Below are 19,772 nucleotides of genomic sequence, written 5' to 3'. Positions count from 1 at the left end.
CAGTTGCTGTGTGGACTGGAAATAGCAACTAGCTCAGTAAAGGTATCATTAAATCTAACACTTGTCTCTTCACCTTCCCATCCCACCTCCTGTCTGCTTCCCACCCCATGCCCAACACTTTTTTCCAGTGTAAATTGGGAGCTTTAGTTTTTTGGTTTTTTTTTTTTTTTTAATTCAAATGGATAAATTTTATTTCTTTTTTTTCCTTTTTTTTAAATTGAAGGATAATTACAATACTGTGTTGGTTTCTGCCAAACATCAACTCGAACTAGCCAGCCATAGGTATACCTGTGTCCCCTCCCTCTGGAGCCTCCCTCCCGCCTCCTGCCTCATCCCAGCCCTCTACGTTGTCACAGAGCCCCAGTTTGAGTTCCCCGAGTCTGGCTGTTTTACATGTGTTAGTGTATATGTTTCCACGCTGCTCTTTCCAGGGAGCTTTAGTTTTGGTTCTGCTTGTATGTGTGTCTGTGTGTGTCCGTGTATGTACCCACACATGCAGCGATAAAGCACTGTGTATTCAATGCTTTGTTCTGTTGTGTGGAACTCTTCCGGTGCAAATCGGCTCCAGACAGAACCAGTTTATGCAGTCATGGAGTCTAAGGATCCTGAGTGACTTGCAGAACTCTTGCTCAGGCCAGGATCTAAATATCGGCAGAATTTCTCTCCCTACTCTCGTTACCCGTTTCTCGCTGCAGACTGACTTTCTCCACAAAGTGAAAAACACACAACATATGGCTCCAGAGTTGAACCTTTCATAGCTTCAGCCACTAGAGACAGATACTTACTCTAAATCCTGGGGTTGAGGAAGGGAATTTCAGGCCTTCTGACTCTCACCCAGGTGGTGGGGTTATGTGAGAACTCTGAGTAGCTCACGGAGTGGGTTTGGGGAGAGTGGACTTTTATAAGGAGGAGGAGGCCCTGTTCCCAGAAGAACAGGGTGGTGGCCTCCTCTAGGTTCCTCGAAGCCTAGGTGTCTGCCGCCGGCGGGCTTGCACATTCCTGAGGATTTACCACGAATCTGAATGTCTATTTTAAATCCCTTGGCTGACTTAACTGTAATCTTAGATTTTTTGTTTTTCCTTCCGGCTTCTTGTTAACTACAAGTTTTAATTATAATTATTCTTCAGCTGGCATGTTCTAGCACTTCTTACTCATTTGTCAAATTGAGCTTAACACAATCAAAAAGTCCAGGGAAAGACCCCATCTTTGAGACAGCAGAAGGGTGAACTGTCATTTTTGTAATCCACAGTCTTTGTTGCCATGATTATGTTCAGCTCCTCTTTGGTCGCTCTGTGTAGTTAGAAGCAGTAAGACTGCTCTTTAGTGACTATTTGGAGGCATCGCACAGGTGAAAGTCTTTTTTTTCTATCTCCATTCAGGTAAGCCATCCTAATCCTAAGGAAAAGAAAACTGGGCTTTGACTGCTGCACTTTGTGTTTTAAGATTTAAGTTGGTTTCCAACAGATAACTACCTGGAATTCATTAAAAATAAAGTTCTTGGTCGTCTTTTCTGTCCTTTGCAGAATTTTATTTCCTCCGAGCTCTCAGTATCTGGCTCCAGCCTTGTCTTTTGCCACAATGTAGGATTAAATGAGTAGGATCTGCAGTCCAGCTCGGGCCCCAGATGATTGTTGTTTCCATGGAAACAGTTGAAGGCCTCTCAATTAAAACTGCCCCTGCAGGCTGGGGAATCTAAAAGTATGAAAATGAGTTTGTCTGAGAAGCCAAATTCTCATATTCCAAATTAAACCCAGAGAGGACAGTGCCCCAGGAATCTACTGACAGTTGGGATTGCACTTTTTTTTGCCTTTAAGGGAGGGAATGTCTTGGTGTTTCAGGCCCAGGTGTGTATGTGTGTTGGGGGGCGGGGGGTTTGCTTGTTTTGCTGAATTCCCCAGATAACTGTCCCTGTTATCCATGGAGCTCTTTGTGTACAGCCATGGATCACCAAAGAGTGTTTGGGAACAATCTGATCTTTGCTCAGACTTTGGTGTGAATCACAAAACAACAAGCCCATTAAACATGAATGAAATCATAGAATGGTCTTAAAGTTGGAAGGAACCTAAAGGTCAGTAAGTCCCTATTTCCCCTTCACTTTGAGAATCCCTCCTGGAGCCCTGCTGACGGAGGTTCACAGCTTTGACTCCCCCGTGAGGGGGAGCGCCCCCATAAAGGGAAGCCCTGGTTTCTCAAGCAGCCTTCTCCAACCCATGACTGGAGACCTGCTGGCCTTCAAAAGGTCTCTTTATACTGGAACTGACATCTCTTTACTGTCTCTTCCAGCCTTGGTGCCAGGTAAATTGAATCTACTTCTCCTGTAATTAAGTTGACTTTATAAAGTGTAAGAATGTTATCATATAGCCCCAAAGCCCTCTCCTCTTCTGGCTGAGTGGGTCCAAAACATCACAACCTGAAGTATCAACACCTATGTTTATAGGCATTCTGAGGGGAGAGGTTGATTTCTCCCCATTGCGTGACCCTCACCACTTAACCATCACTTAGATTTTGTCTGACTTCTCTAGCAATTTTTTTTCCCCTCAGCATCGTTTGTGTAGGTGGAGAATTGATTATGGTATTTCTGTGTGTTCCTTTTTCCCTGTGCAGTACTCATAGTTCAGAACTTGGAACTCTAAGAAACACAAGATTGGATCAAACCATTGGTCTATGCAGTTTCATGAAGGGTGTGGTTGTCTTGTATGATGTCACCCCAGACATTAGTGAATACACCCTACATTCCTAAGTGTTTAATAATTCCTCAGCCCTTCATTTGTGACTTTATTTAAACCCTGGCCTTTTTCATAAGGTTTAATTGAACCTTGTAAGAGTCCTTTATGCCTCATGTGTACTATTATTAATATTCTATTATTGTCCTTAAGGTGACCCCTGCCCACCCCCGCCCCCCACAAGAAACAAAAACCTTGCAAACAAACTCTCTTGTTCAGTGTTGCTACAACCTTCAGTTCAGTTCAGTTCAGTCGCTCAGTCATGTCCGACTCTTTGCGACCCCATGAATCGCAGCACGCCAGGCCTCCCTGTCCATCACCAACTCCTGGAGTTTACTCAAACTCATGTCCATCGAGTCAGTGATGCCATCCAGCCATCTCATCCTCTGTCGTCCCCTTCTCCTCCTGCCCCCAAGCCCTCCCAGCATCAGGGTCTTTCCCAATGAGTCAACTCTTCACATGAGGTGGCCAAAGTATTGGAGTTTCAGCTTCAGCATCAGTCCTTCCAATGAACACCCAGGACTGATCTCCTTTAGGATGGACTGGTTGGATCTCCTTGCAGTCCAAGGGACTCTCAGGAGTCTCCAATACCACAATTCAAAAGCATCAATTTTTCGGCGCTCAGCTTTCTTCACAGTCTAACTCTCACATCCGTACATGAGCACTGGAAAAACCACAGCCTTGACCAGACGGACCTTTGTTGGCAAAGTAATGTCTCTGCTTTTTAATATGCTGTCTAGGTTGGTCATAACTTTCCTTCCAAGGAGTAAGCATCTTTTAATTTCATGGCTGCAGTCACCATCTGCAGTAATTTTGGGGCCCCCAAAAATAAAGTCTGACACTGTTTCCACTGTCTCCCCCTCTATTTCCCATGAGGTGATGGGACCAGATGCCATGATCTCAGTTTTCTGAATGTTGAGCTTTAAGCCAAAACGGGTTAAAACATAAAAACCCTAAACTCTGGTGTTGATTAGTGCTGACTGAGAAGTGCTGGGAAGCAAATACATAGCTTCCATTTGGTAGACAAGGATTATTGAAGTAGGTATTCTGTTCTGGTTCTAAAAAATCAATAGCTGTGAGATCTTCAGCAAGCCACCAGACCTCTCTGTTTCCATTTTCCTCAAGTATAAAAGGAGATGATTGCTTCCTATTCTTCCAGGTTATTGGGAATGCTTTGAAAACAAATTGTTTAATTTTAAAGGCTTTATAGCAAACTATACCATGGTACTCTGGGGGTATTTTGAGAGCTCAAAACAAATTTAATGAGATAAAAAAAATATTGATGATATTGGATATTTAAGACTGACAAACTTTCATGGTTTCAAAATAACAGTAGCTGGCCTCTGTAAGAATGAATATTAAATATATACCTTCCATTATAGAGAAAAAAAATCTCATATAATTTCTAACATAGATTCTGGGTACTATTTGATGTGGTATCACACTTAAGGATAAGAAAAGATTTCAGTAAAGTAGTGGTATTATTTGTGGAGAGATGAAATTACTCTGGGTTCTTTTGGCAGGAGAATAAACAGGTTGCAAGCTGGGGAATAGCCTTTGATTTGTAAGTCATTTAAATCCCAGTCCTTAAAAAAAGGGGAGTAAGGAAATACCCTAGTAACTCAACATGGGTAGGCCATCAGTACACACCACCCAAGTGGGCTGTGGGGATCTGAGCTCGGTGAGGTCTCCTGAAATTTCAAGGGTAGGCCTGAGGTGAGTTTTTCTCTGGAAAACTTTTAGGGTTTTGGGGCTGGGGCTGGCTGCCATGTTAGCTTTAACATGTTAGCAGCTCTACCCTTACTTCCTGAGAAATGCCAAGGGCTCGGAGCTGGCCCTGGTCTGGCATCTGCATGCCTCAGTGCTGTAAGAATGACTCCTTTTGGGTGTTGAAAAGTGTTTTTCCTACACGTCTGTTTTTCACTCAGGACCACTTGTATTTGGAGATACAGAAAGCAAAGGTAACAACCATATCTTTTCCATACAGGGTCTGGTGACAGTTTCTTGGGATCATGTCTTTGCTTTATATAGTTTTACCAAAAATATGAACCCATCTAGACCTTGGAAAGAAAGTAGTTTTTCTTCTCTTTTTCTTTTCTTTTCTCTGTCTACTTGGTAGTGTTTCTTGCCGTGATGTGACGTGATGAGATCACCTGTGAAGTTTTTCCTGGTGTGGGGCGGGGAGAGACCACGGCGGTCATCTTTTGATGCTGGAAAACTGACCCTGCCTCCCAATGCCCTCCCAATGTGTGTTCTGTCCAATAGGGAGTTCTGTCCAACATCTCTTCCATCACCGATCTCGGCGGCTTTGACCCGGTTTGGCTCTTCCTCGTGGTGGGAGGAGTGATGTTCATCCTGGGATTTGCTGGGTGCATTGGAGCTCTGCGAGAAAACACTTTCCTTCTCAAGTTTGTAAGTACCGTACTCCACTTACACACCGAGAGCCAGACCCTCATCTCACATCAGGCAGACACCCTGTTGAGGCAAGAGTGAGCCACAACCAAAGGCACTGTGTGGCAAGACTGTGGCCTGGGTAATGCTTTTCTTTTAGGAGAGCACTTTAGATACCCACCACCATCCTCCCCTACCCAGGTGCCTGTGTGCTAAGTCACTCAGCTGTATCTGACTCTCTGCGACCCTGTGGACTGTAGCCCACCAGGCTCCTCTGTCCATGGGATTCTCCAGGCAAGAATACTGTGAGTGGGCTGCCATGCCCTCCTCCAGGGGATTTTCTAGACCCAGGGTTTGAACCCATGTCTCTTACGTCTCTTGCATTGGCAGGTGGGTTCTTTATCACTAGCACCAGCTGGGAAGCCCCCTCTGCCCTTGCCTCCTTGATAACATCGGCACCACCCGTGGGGGTTTTGTACATAGATATCACAAGTTTGCAGTCCAGCCCCTAAAATAGCTTTAGGACTAAGGTAGGTCTGTATACATATCTAGTTTTCTTCTTTTGGTTGATTTTTGCCCCCTCTTTTAAGCACATAGTCAGTAGAAAGCTGACTGAGTTTCAGGTAGTTGGTTCAGAGAAGCCAGACATAAGCACAGTGGCTGTGACCTGTCCAGATTAAATCTGTTAAACAGGAGGTTCTGGTGACTATAGAGAAACAGTAAACACACATTTCCTGTGTTCTCTGCTAGGGCAAAGGCCTCCTTTGTGTGACCAGCATAATTTTTAAATGGCTTGCAGGATATTTGGTGTGATCTGTTAGCATGAGTATTTTTGGAGGAGTTTGACTCAGGGGTAGGTAAGTATTAAAAGTCAAGAATGAAAAGGAAAAGCCTCTTCCTTTGGAGATTTCTTCCATAGGAGATCAAAATGGCATGTGCTTCCCTGTGTGTCTCTGAAGTCAGTTTGGTAGAAGTAGTCAGTGGTCAGCGAGTGTGCCTATCTATCTGGAGCTTGGCATTCTGGTGGGTGTCTGTCTCATGGCACAACAGCATCCAGTTCCCTCTCCAAGAACAGAAAAATGAATTAAAAAAAAAAACAACCCACCTTCCCATGGTGAGGGAAGACGGTGGGATAGGAGAGTCCCTGGGCTCCTCCTCTGCTGATGCAGAATTGTCTAGGGACATGTTCACCTCAAACAAGAGCATCTGCCAGAGCTGGTCCCAACAGCCATGCTGCATGGGATTCCCCTCTTAGCACTTTCGCCACGTCTCCTCTGGCATCTTTTCTTTAATTTCCCTAAGAAAAGCAGACTCAGTTTCACCATCTGTGCCCCCAGGCTAACTCACTTTGAATTTGAGCACCTCTGCCTCAGACAAGGTTCTGGAGGCTCTTTAACTTCCAAGTTCATATAACTCAGGCTAACAGGGAAAGCCAAGGATTTCTTGGTCCTGTGTACAATTTAATGAGCGCTTGGTTCCCTGTTCTTTATATGTAGGTCTGTGTTGCGAGTAAAGACTCTTCCTGCAATGCGAGAGATCTGGGTTCAATCCCTGGGTTGGGAAGATCCCCTGGACAAGGAAATGGCAACCCACTCCAGTATTCTTGCCTGGAGAATCCCTATGGACAGAAGGACCTGGTGGGCTACAGTCCATGGGGTCACAGAGCGTCGGACACGACTGAGTGACTAATCACAGCACACCCACATGTTGCAAGTAGTTTTCCAAGACTTCGTTTGTCTTAAACACACACACACACACACACACACTTTATTCCTCACCTAGTCTTGACCTCTGGAGTCCTCAGGAGAGCTTTGTCCTTGCTTGTGACCTACCAACCCACCAGTCTTCTTGGCATGAGATATTTCTAAATGTGTGAGCTCACCTCACTCAGCTTTTCTATAGCCTCAGTGGTCTCAGATCATACTTAACTACTGGCCACTATTTTATCAGTGTTAGTCTCCTTTTCGCTTTTAATGTGATTTACTTGCATATGGTTTAGTTTATAAGGGTAGTATCTTTCATAGATCTGATGATTTTTGTAGTTGAAGATACCAGAGTTAACTGAACAGACAGAAATACATACATTTCTCTAGATAAGCATCTTAATTTACAAAGTCCCACATTGAAAATGAAGAGAACTGTGTTGTTTCTTGTTTTTTTTTTTTTTAAGACTTGGAGAATATTTTAAATGCCCTCTCTCTCCACTTAGTACAATCAAAACTGGCCTAGAATATGCTTTGAGCAGGAGCTGTGACAGAAGTAGGAAGTAAATGTCAACACGGCTCCAAACAGCCTCAAAGGTCGGATGCCAGAAGGCTAAGAGAGCTGCTGAGGGAAATCCAGGAGCTGGGACTGGAGCTTCCTGGTTGACTGAGGCCCTGAGATGCCTTCTGTGCGTCAGTCTCTGCCCCGTAGGAAATGGGGGAAATTAGCTCACGGTTCCGAGGGAGGCAGATTTCTGCCAAATACTTGAGAAGAATTTTATTTGGACTCAATTTCTGATTATGTATCTTATGATTCATTATGAGAAAACATACCAGAGTGACTGGAAAGTGAACTTGCCTCACCTTGATGGAGGCAAGGACAGACATCTAATTAATACCCTTGCATGACCTCTGGTTTGCGTGTACACACCTGTGAACCAGCTACGGCTTTTCTCATTCCTATAGTGTGTTATCTGTTATATTTACATGTGTAGAGTGCTCCCTGATAAAGGAGGGAGTCGTTTTATTTGGTGGGGTAGGCACTGTGTAAAAGTGATAGGATTTTTTTCCTCTCTTTTTTTCTAGATTGAGGGAAGCTTACTCTGAAATTATTGGCACTACTGATGACTGTTAAGAGCTGTTTAGATTCCTTTTCTGGTGAACTCACCAAGGACAGATAGCCAGGAGCTCTGTGGAACCTGAGGCGCTGAGCTAGAAGGTCTAGAATTGTGGCCTAAACCATGGGGTCCTCGACTTTGGCAGGCCAAAGCCTTTCTTCCTTCCAACCCTCCCTCTAGCCCCTCCTCCCAGCATTTTGGATAAACACTGTCTAATGTGGAAAGACCTGACCCCACAGTCCTCTTTGACCCCCGACCCCAATCACGGAAGACTGTGGGCTCTTTGGGGGCCGGGCTGTGGTCCTACTTGCCCTTGATTCTGCAAGGCCCACCCAGGCCAGGGTCTGCACTCTCGGGGACCATTCAGTTGATGTGTGTTGAATTTAAAAAAGCATTTTTTAAAAAAAATTTTTGTAAGTAAGTTACAAAGCTTCCTTTGCACCCCTCACCAATGTGTTTTCCTCTCCTGAGCGCCTTGCTGTCTGCTCGCTGGATGTGGACACAGCAGCAGCTTCCGCGCCTTTCGCCCTCAGCCTCTCACTGAATGGCAGGAGCCCAGCAGAACGGGTGGCCCCAGCGTCACCCTCTCTTTCCTTGTCACCAGAAGCTTACCCTCTGGTCCTTTACAGCCTCATTTCTCATCATCCGTTTGAGTGAAATAGTTTGCAAAGGGTGAGAATGTGGGGGTGGGAGGAGGTGGAAAGAACCATGGGCGTGAGTGGGATGTAGATATGACTAAGATGAGGCACTTCTGGGTGTTTTTAGATGAAAGGGAGATTTCTCCAGATTTATGGGCAGTGACCGTGTATCCTGCGGTCTCCAACCTTCCTCTTAAATTCTTATTGTCTATGTCAGCCGGAAGTCTTCCTCTGGCTGCGTGTTGATGTTATTTAAAATATTATGAGCCTGGTGCTTTGCGAGGTAAGGCTGGCACGGCTCGCATTCCCAAGAAAGAGCTCAAACCAGTGGTTTCATTTTGTTTTCGTGATGGGAGATGTTTTTTGTGTCACAGCTTACCTCCTCCCCACCCGCTCCTCCCCACCAACTTCCTCTTTGACCTCTTCATCTAAGATGAACCCATCTGCTCTTTTACCCTATGTAGCAGGTGCAAAGGCAAATTAAAAAACGGTGTCCTGAATCCAGAAAAGGAATATATCCCATCCAGAATCAAGGCCACAGTAGCAAATGACAGGCAGTCTTAAAAAATTGGGATAATTTATCTTTCAACATTACAAAAGCTTACCAGAGGTAGGGGCAGGTCATTGTTCAAGTGTCTGACAAGTGCATTAATCAGGAGAAACTCATTAGGCCTTAATGTGGGTCTAATGAGAAATTCCTATTATCCATGTTTGCTTATGGGCTTTGTTGGTTAATTACCAAAATGGAACACCAGAGCCCCTAAAATGTGATTATGAAATGATTTTTAAAAATTCTTTCTTGGAGTGTAATACTCTATTAATGAATCTTAAGAAATTGAAGGTTATCTGCTTTGGGCATGGGTAATAACCCAATATAATTACAAACCTTTTTAGAAGAAACCATTTAACTATATGTGACCAAAAACAGCACTTCTCACTGTTCTCTGTGTGTCTTTTGTTTCAGTTTTCTGTGTTCCTGGGAATTATTTTCTTCCTGGAGCTCACTGCTGGGGTTCTGGCATTTGTTTTCAAAGACTGGATCAAAGACCAGCTGTATTTCTTTATAAACAACAACATCAGAGCATACAGGGATGACATAGATTTGCAGAACCTCATAGACTTCACCCAGGAATATGTAAGTTTAAATTTGGCTTATTTTCAGGTTGAAAGCCTTCTTGGAAGGATGAACCCAATGAATGTTCCTCCTGGCTTCTGTGTCTGCCAGTTGCAACCTACCTCTGACTCTTCTGCATGGTTTTTTCATTTGTTTGCTTGTGTGTTTATTATTTTCTAACTTGCTATATGACTTAGATGATTTGTATCCTAATGGGAAATGTCTGATTTTTCACTTATCTCAGTTTCTACTAAGAACAAAGAAGGAAACTCTTAGGCCAAGAGATGATCATCAAGGGTGCTCACTTCTGTGAACATTTGAAGACCCGCTTTTTGGTGGGGGGTGGGGTGGGGGGGGTGGTTAATGTGGATTTTTTTCTATTCTTGATCCCCTTCCTGGTCATTCTCCATGCTTCATAGCTCATAATAATGTACTTAGCAATAGAATATTTATCCACCAAGTTCCTCAAATTATGCCTATCCGAATACCTGAAACTGAAAACTGAGAAACGTCTAAGACTTGGTGACTTCTCACAAGTAAATTATCTATAGAGCCGAGCTATCTCCCATTCCAGTTTCTCAACATGTCTGTGAGACAGTGACCTCTGCGATGCAAATGAGGCGGCAGATGCCCTGTTCCACTCAAAATGCAAAATGGTATATACGGGACCAGAAGACACACAGCAAGTGCCAAAATCTGATCAGCTAAGTGACCTTGGGCTAAAAGGACCTCAAGCTGTTGCCCTAAGAGTAAAATGGGAATAATAGTAGCCACTGTTTAACTCATGGGGACATTCTGACACTCATGAGAGGTACTTGGTTTTATATTAGGCTTCAGGTGTTACTGTCCTGCAGACTGAGAGCCTATATCTGCCGCACTGAAAAGCTAGATAAGGGTGAGCAGGCCTGAACCGCTGTGTCGTTTGACATTCGTGTACGTGTCGTGTATGTGGCAGAACTGGAGGCCAGACAGAAACTCAGCGAACCTGTGACTGTCTCTTGGTTGGCTGGTTTTCCAGAGTGAGCTGGGCCCCTTTGATAAAGTGAGGAGAGGAGGCCTGCATCAGCGCTTGCCGTGGGGGACACCCCCTGCCCCGTTAGGCACTCAGAAGTGAGCTGAATTGTGCTGGTCTTGTTCTATGATGTAACGACTGTCCTGGAGCCTGCTGTCCCTCGGGTGTGAGATTAAGCCCTGATTCATCTCCTCAGCAGACTTGACTGGTTTGTTGGGTCATAATGGATGCAAGCTCACACCTTGCCAAGTATTATTGCTGACTAGTTTGCATGACAGATCTGATGGAGCTTTGTAGGCCAACTGGAGATGCACAACCCAAGCCTTTGGAGGATCCGATGAACTCGAAGAACATGCGGATACACGTTCTCTTGAGATGCTGTCTGCTTTATATTGGAATTCTGTTATTTCATGTGATTTCACTTTTCTGTCTTGGATTTTAATACTTTGAAGTAGCTATTGATCTTGAAACCTTTATGGTGGTCAAGGCTTGATGTTTGTTTAACTCAGAGAAGTCGGACTGGGCCAGCATGGGGGAGTGTCAAAGGGGCTTATGATGGAGCCACCCTGGAACCTAGCCTTATGACTCACTGAATTTAGCAGCTTGTTTTATTATATTTTAATTGATTGCAGTTTTTAGGCTGAAAATCTAAATCCATGCTCTTGTTTTTAAAAATTCAGAATAGAAACAGATACAGAATAAAAAATATGCCTTTCAAACTTGGGGGGGTGGTAACAGATATGTTCACTATCTTGCTTGCAGTGATGCTTTTATGATGTATAAGTATGTGAAAACGTACCAAGTTATACACTTTAAATATGTGCACTTTATTGTATGTCAGTTCTATCTCAGTAAAGTAGATGAAAACTGTGTAGAGATGGAAATTTAAAAACGAAGTAAACCCATGGATCTCCTACATGACCCCAGTTGCCTCCTTCAGACACTGCTGCTGCTTGCTGTCTTGCTGTCCTTCTAGAGTGTTCCTTTATGTACTTGAACCAAACAGACTTTGCTCTGACCAGGCCCTGCTGTACAATCCTTCCCTGCCCGTCCTCCACCTCCCACCACGGGGCCTCCTGGTTTTTTTGTCCATCACCAGCACCAGCTTACTACACACCCTCGGCCTTAACTCAGAAGCTTTTATGGTGGCCGTTTAGGTTAATCTTGGTTTAAAAATAAAACCTGGGCCAGAGAGAAGGTTAGAGCTGGCAGAAGCTGGGTATGGGTCATTCTGGCAGGTGGAGCGTAGGCACCTGGTCGCCTCCAAGTTGAGATGTTCTAATTTTCTCCTGTTTGCTCTAGTGGCAGTGCTGTGGGGCTTTTGGAGCTGATGATTGGAACCTAAATATTTACTTCAATTGCACAGATTCCAATGCAAGTCGAGAGCGATGCGGCGTTCCCTTCTCCTGCTGTACTAAAGACCCCGCGGTAAGTGACGGCCAGAAACCCAACGTGTGTGTACAATGAGCAGTTTCTTTTTTTCTCAGGAAACCTCTTCTTACCCACCTATTCCTAACTGTAGCTCCTCTTGCAGTGAGTGGGGGGTTAGAGCTCAGATCATCTCAGTAGGAGTAATTACGTATATGTGTTAGTCACTCAGTCGTGTCCAACTCATGCCCAACATTAATTAAGCGGTGCGCGCTGGTTCCTGTTCTAAGCCTGTGTACGTGTTGGCTCATTTCACTTTGGAACCTTCCCGCTGGCAGATACTACCATTATCTTCCCTTTTCAGGTGAAGGCCCGTGGAGTTTAAGTAGCTTTCCCAGGCTTGCACTGCTGGCGAGTGATGGAGCCGAGCCTAAACTCAGGCAGCTGCCCGTATCGCCTGTATTCCTTCCTTGTGAGAAGGACTGGCTTGTACGGAAGCACTGCATTGCTTGGGGTTAGTAAGCCTTTTCTTGCTGACTCAGCTCTGAAGGAGTCCTAGGAATAGGAGAAGAGTCTGAGACAAGCTCGGATGAGACCACTGCAGGAAGACTGTGGCTGCCCACACTCTTGGCCAGAATGGTGACAGTCACTGCAGTTTGTATTTTAGGAAAAATTAGAAAATCTGTCCACAAGCCACCCTCTTTACTGTTGGTTTGGTTATATTTTGAGTCAAATTGTCTGGTATAGTGAATGTGTCTCAGTTGAGTCAGACTCTTTGCGACCCCGTGGACTGTAGCCCGCCAGGCTCCTCTGTCCATGGAATTCTCCAGGCAAGAACACTGGAGTGGGTTGCCAGCCCCTTCTCCAGGAGATCTTCCTGACCCAGGGATCGAACCCAGACCTCCCTCATTGCAGGCAGATTCTTTTGTCTGAGCCATCAGGGAAGTCTGATACATAGTATGGCTTGAAATGTAGCTCCCCAGCTCTATGTAAAAGCCAGAATTGAGGGTTAAAACAGTAAATGTGAGAGAGAAGGTGCCCTTAGCCCTTCCTTGCTCCTCAGCCTCTCTCTGACTGGTCAACCCCACAGTGTCCTCCCCCAGACCCGCCCTTCCATACGAGGGACAGGGCCACATGGGTACTGATGAGTTCAGGGGCTGGTTCTCCCCTGCAAGGTGGGGTGTGTGGGGCTCTTTAAAAGGGGCCGTTGTTCATCTGTAAAAACACTGAATCATTATGCTGTGCCCCTGAAGCTAATATAATATTGTAAATCAACTATCCTTCAATTTAAAAAAGAGAGAAGGGGACAATGGTCTCAGGACAGTTGTCTCAGGACAATGGTCCCCAGACTCAGTCTGGGCTGTTCTCTTTGTCTGAAGGAGGCTAAGAATTGGTGAGGACTGTGCTCTGGACCCTCCCCAGGAAAGCCAGCCTTCCTCCCCAGCTCACTTCTCCCTTCCCCTGGGTGGGCTGGGAGGCAAGAGAGCGCCCATCACAGAGCCCAGGGCGCCCGCCCAGGCAGCAGACACAGCTGTGCTCTGTCTGTCTCCTGCTTCTGCCCTGAGTGAATATTCCAGCAGAATTCTGAAAATTCTCAGAAGATGCACCCCCTTTCAATTGTAGATCCTTTGGGACAAGATGTCTCATTCCATAAATGCTAAGCTAGTAAAATCCACCACATGCCCTGCAGAGGAGAAACATAAACCAACCTGAGACAGCAGAACCCACGTTTCTTCTCAGGCCTGTGAGATGTCGGGGTGCCTATACACACACATGTGGTCAGGGCATTGCTTTTAATAATCAAAATGACTTGTTCTCGTGGAAAAACCACTTAAACAATGCACAAGTGCATGTATTGTATCTTAGACACTTGGTCATGTCTGACACTTGTGACCCCGTGAACTGTAGCCCGCCAGGCTTCTAGAATGTCCATGGAATTTTCCAGGCAAGAATAGCCTGGAGAAATGGAGTGAGTTGCCATTCCTTTCCCCAGGGAATCTTCCTGACCCAGGGATTAAACCTCGGTCTCCTGCATTGCAGGTAGATTCTTTACTGTCTGAGCCACCAGGGAAGCCCAGTATGCTAGTATATAGATTCAAAAATAGAATTCCCCACTGAAGAGCATAAATGGAGATAATCATTATGAAAGTCATTAGAAGAAACTTTTAACTGTGGTTTTTGTCTGTCTCCAATTCCCTAAACCCATAAGCTTCTTGAGGTTATCAACCTTGAATTCAGAGATTCCCACGTAATGGAATCGCTAGTCTTTCTGATATTTCCTGAGTCTCAGTTTTCCTCATTTGGAAAGGAAGGATTATTTAATACCTCCTAAGGAATGTTGTGATAATTCCATGGGATTTTGTATGAAAGTGTTTAACACGGTGCCTGGGACATCTGTGTGCCCAAATAAACATTTTATGACCAACATTTAGCAGGGGTCTTCTGCTGACCGTGGATGGACTTTCTGTCTGACAAGAGTGAGTTTCAGTTTTCTGTTTCTTTTCTCCACCAGGAAGATGTCATCAACACGCAGTGTGGCTATGATGCCAGGCAAAAACCAGTAAGTGGAATCCCATCTTGTCGCTTAGTACGAAGGGTGTTGGAGGAGCTTTTGAATTTGCGTGGTGATGCTGTGCTCTCCTCTTCCCTTGTGAAGGAAGTCGATCAGCAGATTGTCATCTACACGAAAGGCTGTGTGCCCCAGTTTGAGAAGTGGTTGCAGGACAACTTAACCATTGTGGCTGGTATTTTCATAGGCATTGCCTTGCTACAGGTAAGATGGCTGTCATGGGCGATGGTGCCCTGGGAGAGCCCTCGCCAGGACAGACGCTTTGCCTAGTCCCCACACGTCACAGTTGTTAAGACACCTTGGAGGGCTGGGGAGAAAACCTCAACTCTCTTTGGTTTGTATTTTGTTAAGGCTCTGATTTCAGATGCTACTATCCCGAAAGACTTTAGGGAACCTTTCATCCTTTTCAAGATGGAAAAGTTGCTGGGGTCACTAGTTGCCTTCTGGCTTTCCAGCGTTTCCATGGGGTTAGTGATGTGGCATTGTGACAGCTGATCAGACAGGAAAGGTCAGATGGCAAGCCTTGCCCAGTGGCCAGGCTAAGACTTTTTGGAGTTTCTCAGACACTCTGTACTCCTTTCTGTCTCTGGATCATCTTTCCAAAGTTCTGGGAAGGGAAGGGAGCACCCACTTTTCCTCCTGGGAAGCCAAAGAACTGGGCTTTTCTTCTTGTGGAGATGTGATACTTTCAACTGACAGGGCCACAAATGAGGCATAATGGTTGAAAGAAATTAAAGAAGACCTGAATAAATGGAAAGTCATCCATCATCACAGATTGGAAGACTTAATATTGTTAAGGTGGCAATACTCCCCAAATTGATCTACAAGATTCAGTGCAGCCTCCGCCAAAATGACAACTGACTTATTTGCAGAAAGGGACAAGCTGATCCTACAATTCATATGGAAATTCAAGGGACCCAGAATAACAAAACACACTTTAGAAAGCACAGGGTTGGAGAATTCATACTTCCCAATTCAAAACTTCTGATAAAGCTACAGTAATCAAGATAGTGTATACTGGCATATGGCTGGACATATAGTTTAGTGGAATGGAACTGAAAGTTCAAAAAAAGCCTCTAGTCTATGGTCAAATGACTTTTTTTGACCAGGGAACCAAGACCATTCAATGGGGAAAAAATGGTCTTTTCAGCAAATGGTGCTGGGCTAACTGTTTATACAAAAGACTGCGTTTGGATCCCTAATCACATATAAAAATTAACTCAGAACTGATCAAATACCTAAATGTAAAAGGTAAAGCTATAAAAGTTTTAGAAGAAAGTATAGGTGTAAATCTTTGTGATCTTGAATTAGACAGTGTTTTCTTAGATATGATGCTAAGATCACAAGCAACCAAAAAGTGGGTAAGTTGGACTTCATCAAAATTAAAAACTTTTGTGCTGAAAATGACACAAGAAAGTGAAAATAAAGCCCACAAAATGGGAGAAAAAAATTTACATATCAGTACCTCTGATAAAGGTCCTGTGTATAGAATATGTAAAGAACAACTCAACTATAAAGATAAACCCAATTTAAAGGTGAGCAAAGGATTTGAATAGACATTACTCCGAAGATACACATTAGCTCTTTGTAATGACATCATTCATTATTAGAGAAATTCAGAACCACCGTGAGATACCACTTCACACATACTAAGTTGGTTATAATAAAGACAGACATTAATAAGAACTGGTTAGGATGTAGAGAAATTGGAACCCTCAAACATCACTAAAGGGAATGAAATGGACGCAGTATATTTGGGAAACAATTTGCTAGTTCATGAGAAAATTAGAGTAACCATATGACTCAGCAATTCTGCTCCTAGGTATGTGCCCCAAAGTACTGAAAGCATGTTTACCCAAAAACTTGTACACCAGTGTTCATAGCAGCATTATTTGCAATAGCCAAAAAGTGGAAACCATCCACATATCCATCATCTGATGAATGGATAAACCAAATGAAGTTTATCCATATAATGGAACATTATTCAGCCATCAAAAGAATCAAACTGCTGTTGCAAGATGGATGAACTTTGAAGACATTTCACTCCATGAAAGCAGACCAACACAAAGGCCATATATTATATGATTCTAGTTCTATGTCAAAATAAGCAAATCCACAGAGACAGAAAATAGCTTAGTGATTTCTAGGACTGCCAGGATGAGGGGGCGGGTGGAGTGACTGTCCCAGGGTACAGAATTTCTTTGGGGGATAATGAAAATGTTTTGGATTAAGATAGTGTGGTGATGGTTGCACATTCTCATGAATGTACTGAGAATCGCTACATTATACACTTTAAAATGATGAATTCTGTGGGATGTGAATTCTATCTCAATTTTGAAAATCAAAGATTTTTTTTAAAAATAGGATTCAGTAGCCAACAAAGCCTAAACCTTCTGCCATTTGACGCCTTTCTTCCCTTTCTCAGATCTTCGGGATCTGCCTGGCCCAGAACCTGGTGAGTGATATCGAGGCTGTCAGGGCTAGTTGGTAGAGCGCCTGCTACAGCCACTTCCAGACACTGGACAGACCCAGCCTTCCTGACCCTCCAGTGCGCCCACCTGATACCCATGCTGCACGGACTCTGATCTCAGAGGCATCCCGCAATCCCAACTGATGGAGCTGCCAAGAACTTAGTTTTCTTGCGGGGGGAGGTAAACTGGGAAATGCTGCTCACTGACAGAATTAAAAAATAACCAGTATGAAAGTCTTTGCGCCATGAATCTCTACTGTAGCCATGAATTTCTGGAAGGTTGGATACTTACCAAATGGAAAAAAAAAAAGGGAGGGTGGGGGAGCCAGATGTACTGAGTTTGTGGAAGAGTCTTGTCCCTGCTTCGGTGGTCGGAAGGCTGTCTTCTGTGTTAACGGCCTGAGGAGGTGTGTCGTTTCTGAGACTCAGCCCCTTACCTGGGAGGGGTGTGTTTTCAGCATCCCTTTGCTGTACGTTTCAAGGAACCGTTAACAACCATCCTCCCAGGAAGAGAACAGCTTGCCTTTGGGTTCCCATTTTGTGACCGCATTCGACAAGGAGCTTGGGTGGACTCATCTGGTCTCTCCTGGAGTGTGTCCTTGTAGAAGTTGTGTATTCCTTGTGTGCTGAGCAGAGGCTTTGGAGCATTTCACGATGCCGAATTCTAGCAGGACAGATCTTTTCTGTAAGTAGGCCTGGGCTTTATTTATCAATGAAATCCAAGGAGAAAAAGAGGTAGTGAATACTGCAGCCCACCAAATTAGTTATTGGGTTTTTTGGAAATGGAATACTCTGGGGCTTTGTTTTGTTGTGGCCCTCCCCCCTTTTTTTTGTCTTCCAGAAGTGAAAGCTATGATACAGTTTCTCTTACATTTTAGATTTTTTTTTTTTTTACTCAGCTCGAATATTAATTTTTTATATAATCTCTCTGCATGACCTGTGAATCTGAATCCACCAGCTCCTTTTCATGCCGTCTCTCCTACAAGCCTTTATAAACGGTCTTCTGTCAGCATTTATCTCGTGGGGTCCGCAGCCCTGAGTGGCGTGTCCTGCCCGTCTGGGAAGGGACCAGCTGGACGTCCCAGGTATGTCTGTGGACTCAGTCTCTGCTCCATGTCGCGCGATCGTCATGGCCTCTTCTGCAGGCTCCCCCTTTCTCTTGGAATCAAATTAAGCCCAGTTCTGAAATGGTGTTGACGGAGTCAAAAGCTTCTGGTGGTTTTTTCTTCTGGTTTTCGTTTGTTTTTATGAAACAACAACAAAAAACAAAAGCAGAGGTTGAGACCAGAGCTGCGTCTGTCCTCTGCGCCGACTCGCCAGCAGAGCAGTGACAAAGCACAGATGTCTCAAGAGGGAGCGCTGCTTGGCCGAGAGCTCTGTGATGAGGCGGGAAACACTTGTAGAAACTGCCGTCTGCCCTGTCCCCACTCCAGGTGTGGGGGACGAGTTTTGCCCCAGAGTTTAATCCTAACTGGTGTCTACCAGGATGTCCGCTACCCCGGGGAGCAGATATTAGTCTGTGGGAAAACCACAGGCATGTATCACAGTGATGACACATTTGCCCACACAGAACCGGGCAGCCAGCTAGTATAGCTTGTGGAAACTTAGCAAGGTTTTCCATTTTGGCCCCATGTTGCATCGCCGTGGCTGATGAATGTGTCCGTCTGCTCAGAGAAAGGACAAAAATTCTTTGAAAATCTAGTCTCCAGAGTTAAGGTGTGTATGACTCTGCATGTGTGTGTTTGTGTCTCTGTGTAGTTGAGAGATGTTCATTCCATATCCTGGCTGTGAGATGATTTTATCTCATGTCTGTCCCCACCACTGTCGTCATCCATATTGATTGTCACTCAAACCTGGAGAAGACTTGAGCCCTCTGGTTGGCACTCTTGTCTTATTTGTTACCTCATTCATTCTCCAGTGAACTCCACCTGACCAGTTGATTCAGAATCAGGCCAGCTTCCCACCCTTTGGCACATTCAATAAAAGGCCAAACAGCAAGTCCGAGTTCTAAATTTTAATTAATCACCTTTTTTTTTTTTTTTTTTTACGCTTGAGAGTGGTTGTAATACAGGCTGTCATTAATAAACTTGGTTCTACCTTACATGGAGTTCTATCTGTCTTCATTCTCTCTTGTGGTTGTGAAATTCTCTAATGCAATGGTGATCAGACGTTAGCATGCATTGGAATCTCCTGGAAAGCTTGTTAGCACACAGATTACTGGGTTTGCCACATCACCAGAATTTCTCATTTAGTGGGTCTTGGGTGGAGCTTGAGAATGTGCATTTTTGACAAGTTTCCAGGTGAACTTTCAAACTGGGAAAGACACTTGTCAAGGCACCCCTCTGACCAGATTCTCTCAGAGGGAAGAAAGAGAGAGGGAACATTTTGTGTCTGGGGAAGGAAAGGTCCTTTGTGCTGCTGGACGCAGACTAATGAGAGATGGGGCAGAACTGAGGATGTAGGAAATCTGTCTCTGAAATCACTGTCTGCAATCACCATCACGTGGGGACCATGCAGAATACAGATCAGGCTTTGCCCCTCACAATCCTGGAGTGGGAGTCAGAGCTTGTATTTTTTTTAAGAAACTCCCATGAAAATTTAACACACAGTAGGATTTAGGACCCATAGACCTAGGTAAATCTTAATAATATTCACAAGCTTTTTAT

At 44.5% G+C, this 19,772-nt stretch overlaps 1 protein-coding gene across 2 annotated transcripts in view; it reads left to right on the top strand.

Annotated features, from left to right (window-relative positions):
* The window catches only part of TSPAN5 (tetraspanin 5), a 178,221-nt gene extending 160,817 nt beyond the window's left edge, over nucleotides 1-17,404 (top strand). For both annotated transcript variants that reach the window (XM_043438562.1, XM_043438561.1), the window contains 6 exons: nucleotides 4,989-5,135; nucleotides 9,538-9,708; nucleotides 12,002-12,127; nucleotides 14,580-14,627; nucleotides 14,724-14,840; nucleotides 17,062-17,404. In XM_043438562.1, coding sequence (XP_043294497.1) covers nucleotides 4,989-5,135; nucleotides 9,538-9,708; nucleotides 12,002-12,127; nucleotides 14,580-14,627; nucleotides 14,724-14,840; nucleotides 17,062-17,127 — 675 coding nt within the window. In that variant the 3' untranslated portion in view covers nucleotides 17,128-17,404. The remainder of the gene's footprint in view (nucleotides 1-4,988; nucleotides 5,136-9,537; nucleotides 9,709-12,001; nucleotides 12,128-14,579; nucleotides 14,628-14,723; nucleotides 14,841-17,061) is intronic.
* Nucleotides 17,405-19,772: the final 2,368 nt, after the last annotated feature.

This window comes from Cervus canadensis, chromosome 19, assembly GCF_019320065.1.
Source record: "Cervus canadensis isolate Bull #8, Minnesota chromosome 19, ASM1932006v1, whole genome shotgun sequence".
Lineage (NCBI taxonomy): Eukaryota > Metazoa > Chordata > Mammalia > Artiodactyla > Cervidae > Cervus > Cervus canadensis.
Note: the sequence above shows the minus strand (reverse complement) of the source record. Positions and strands in the feature narration are given on the sequence as shown.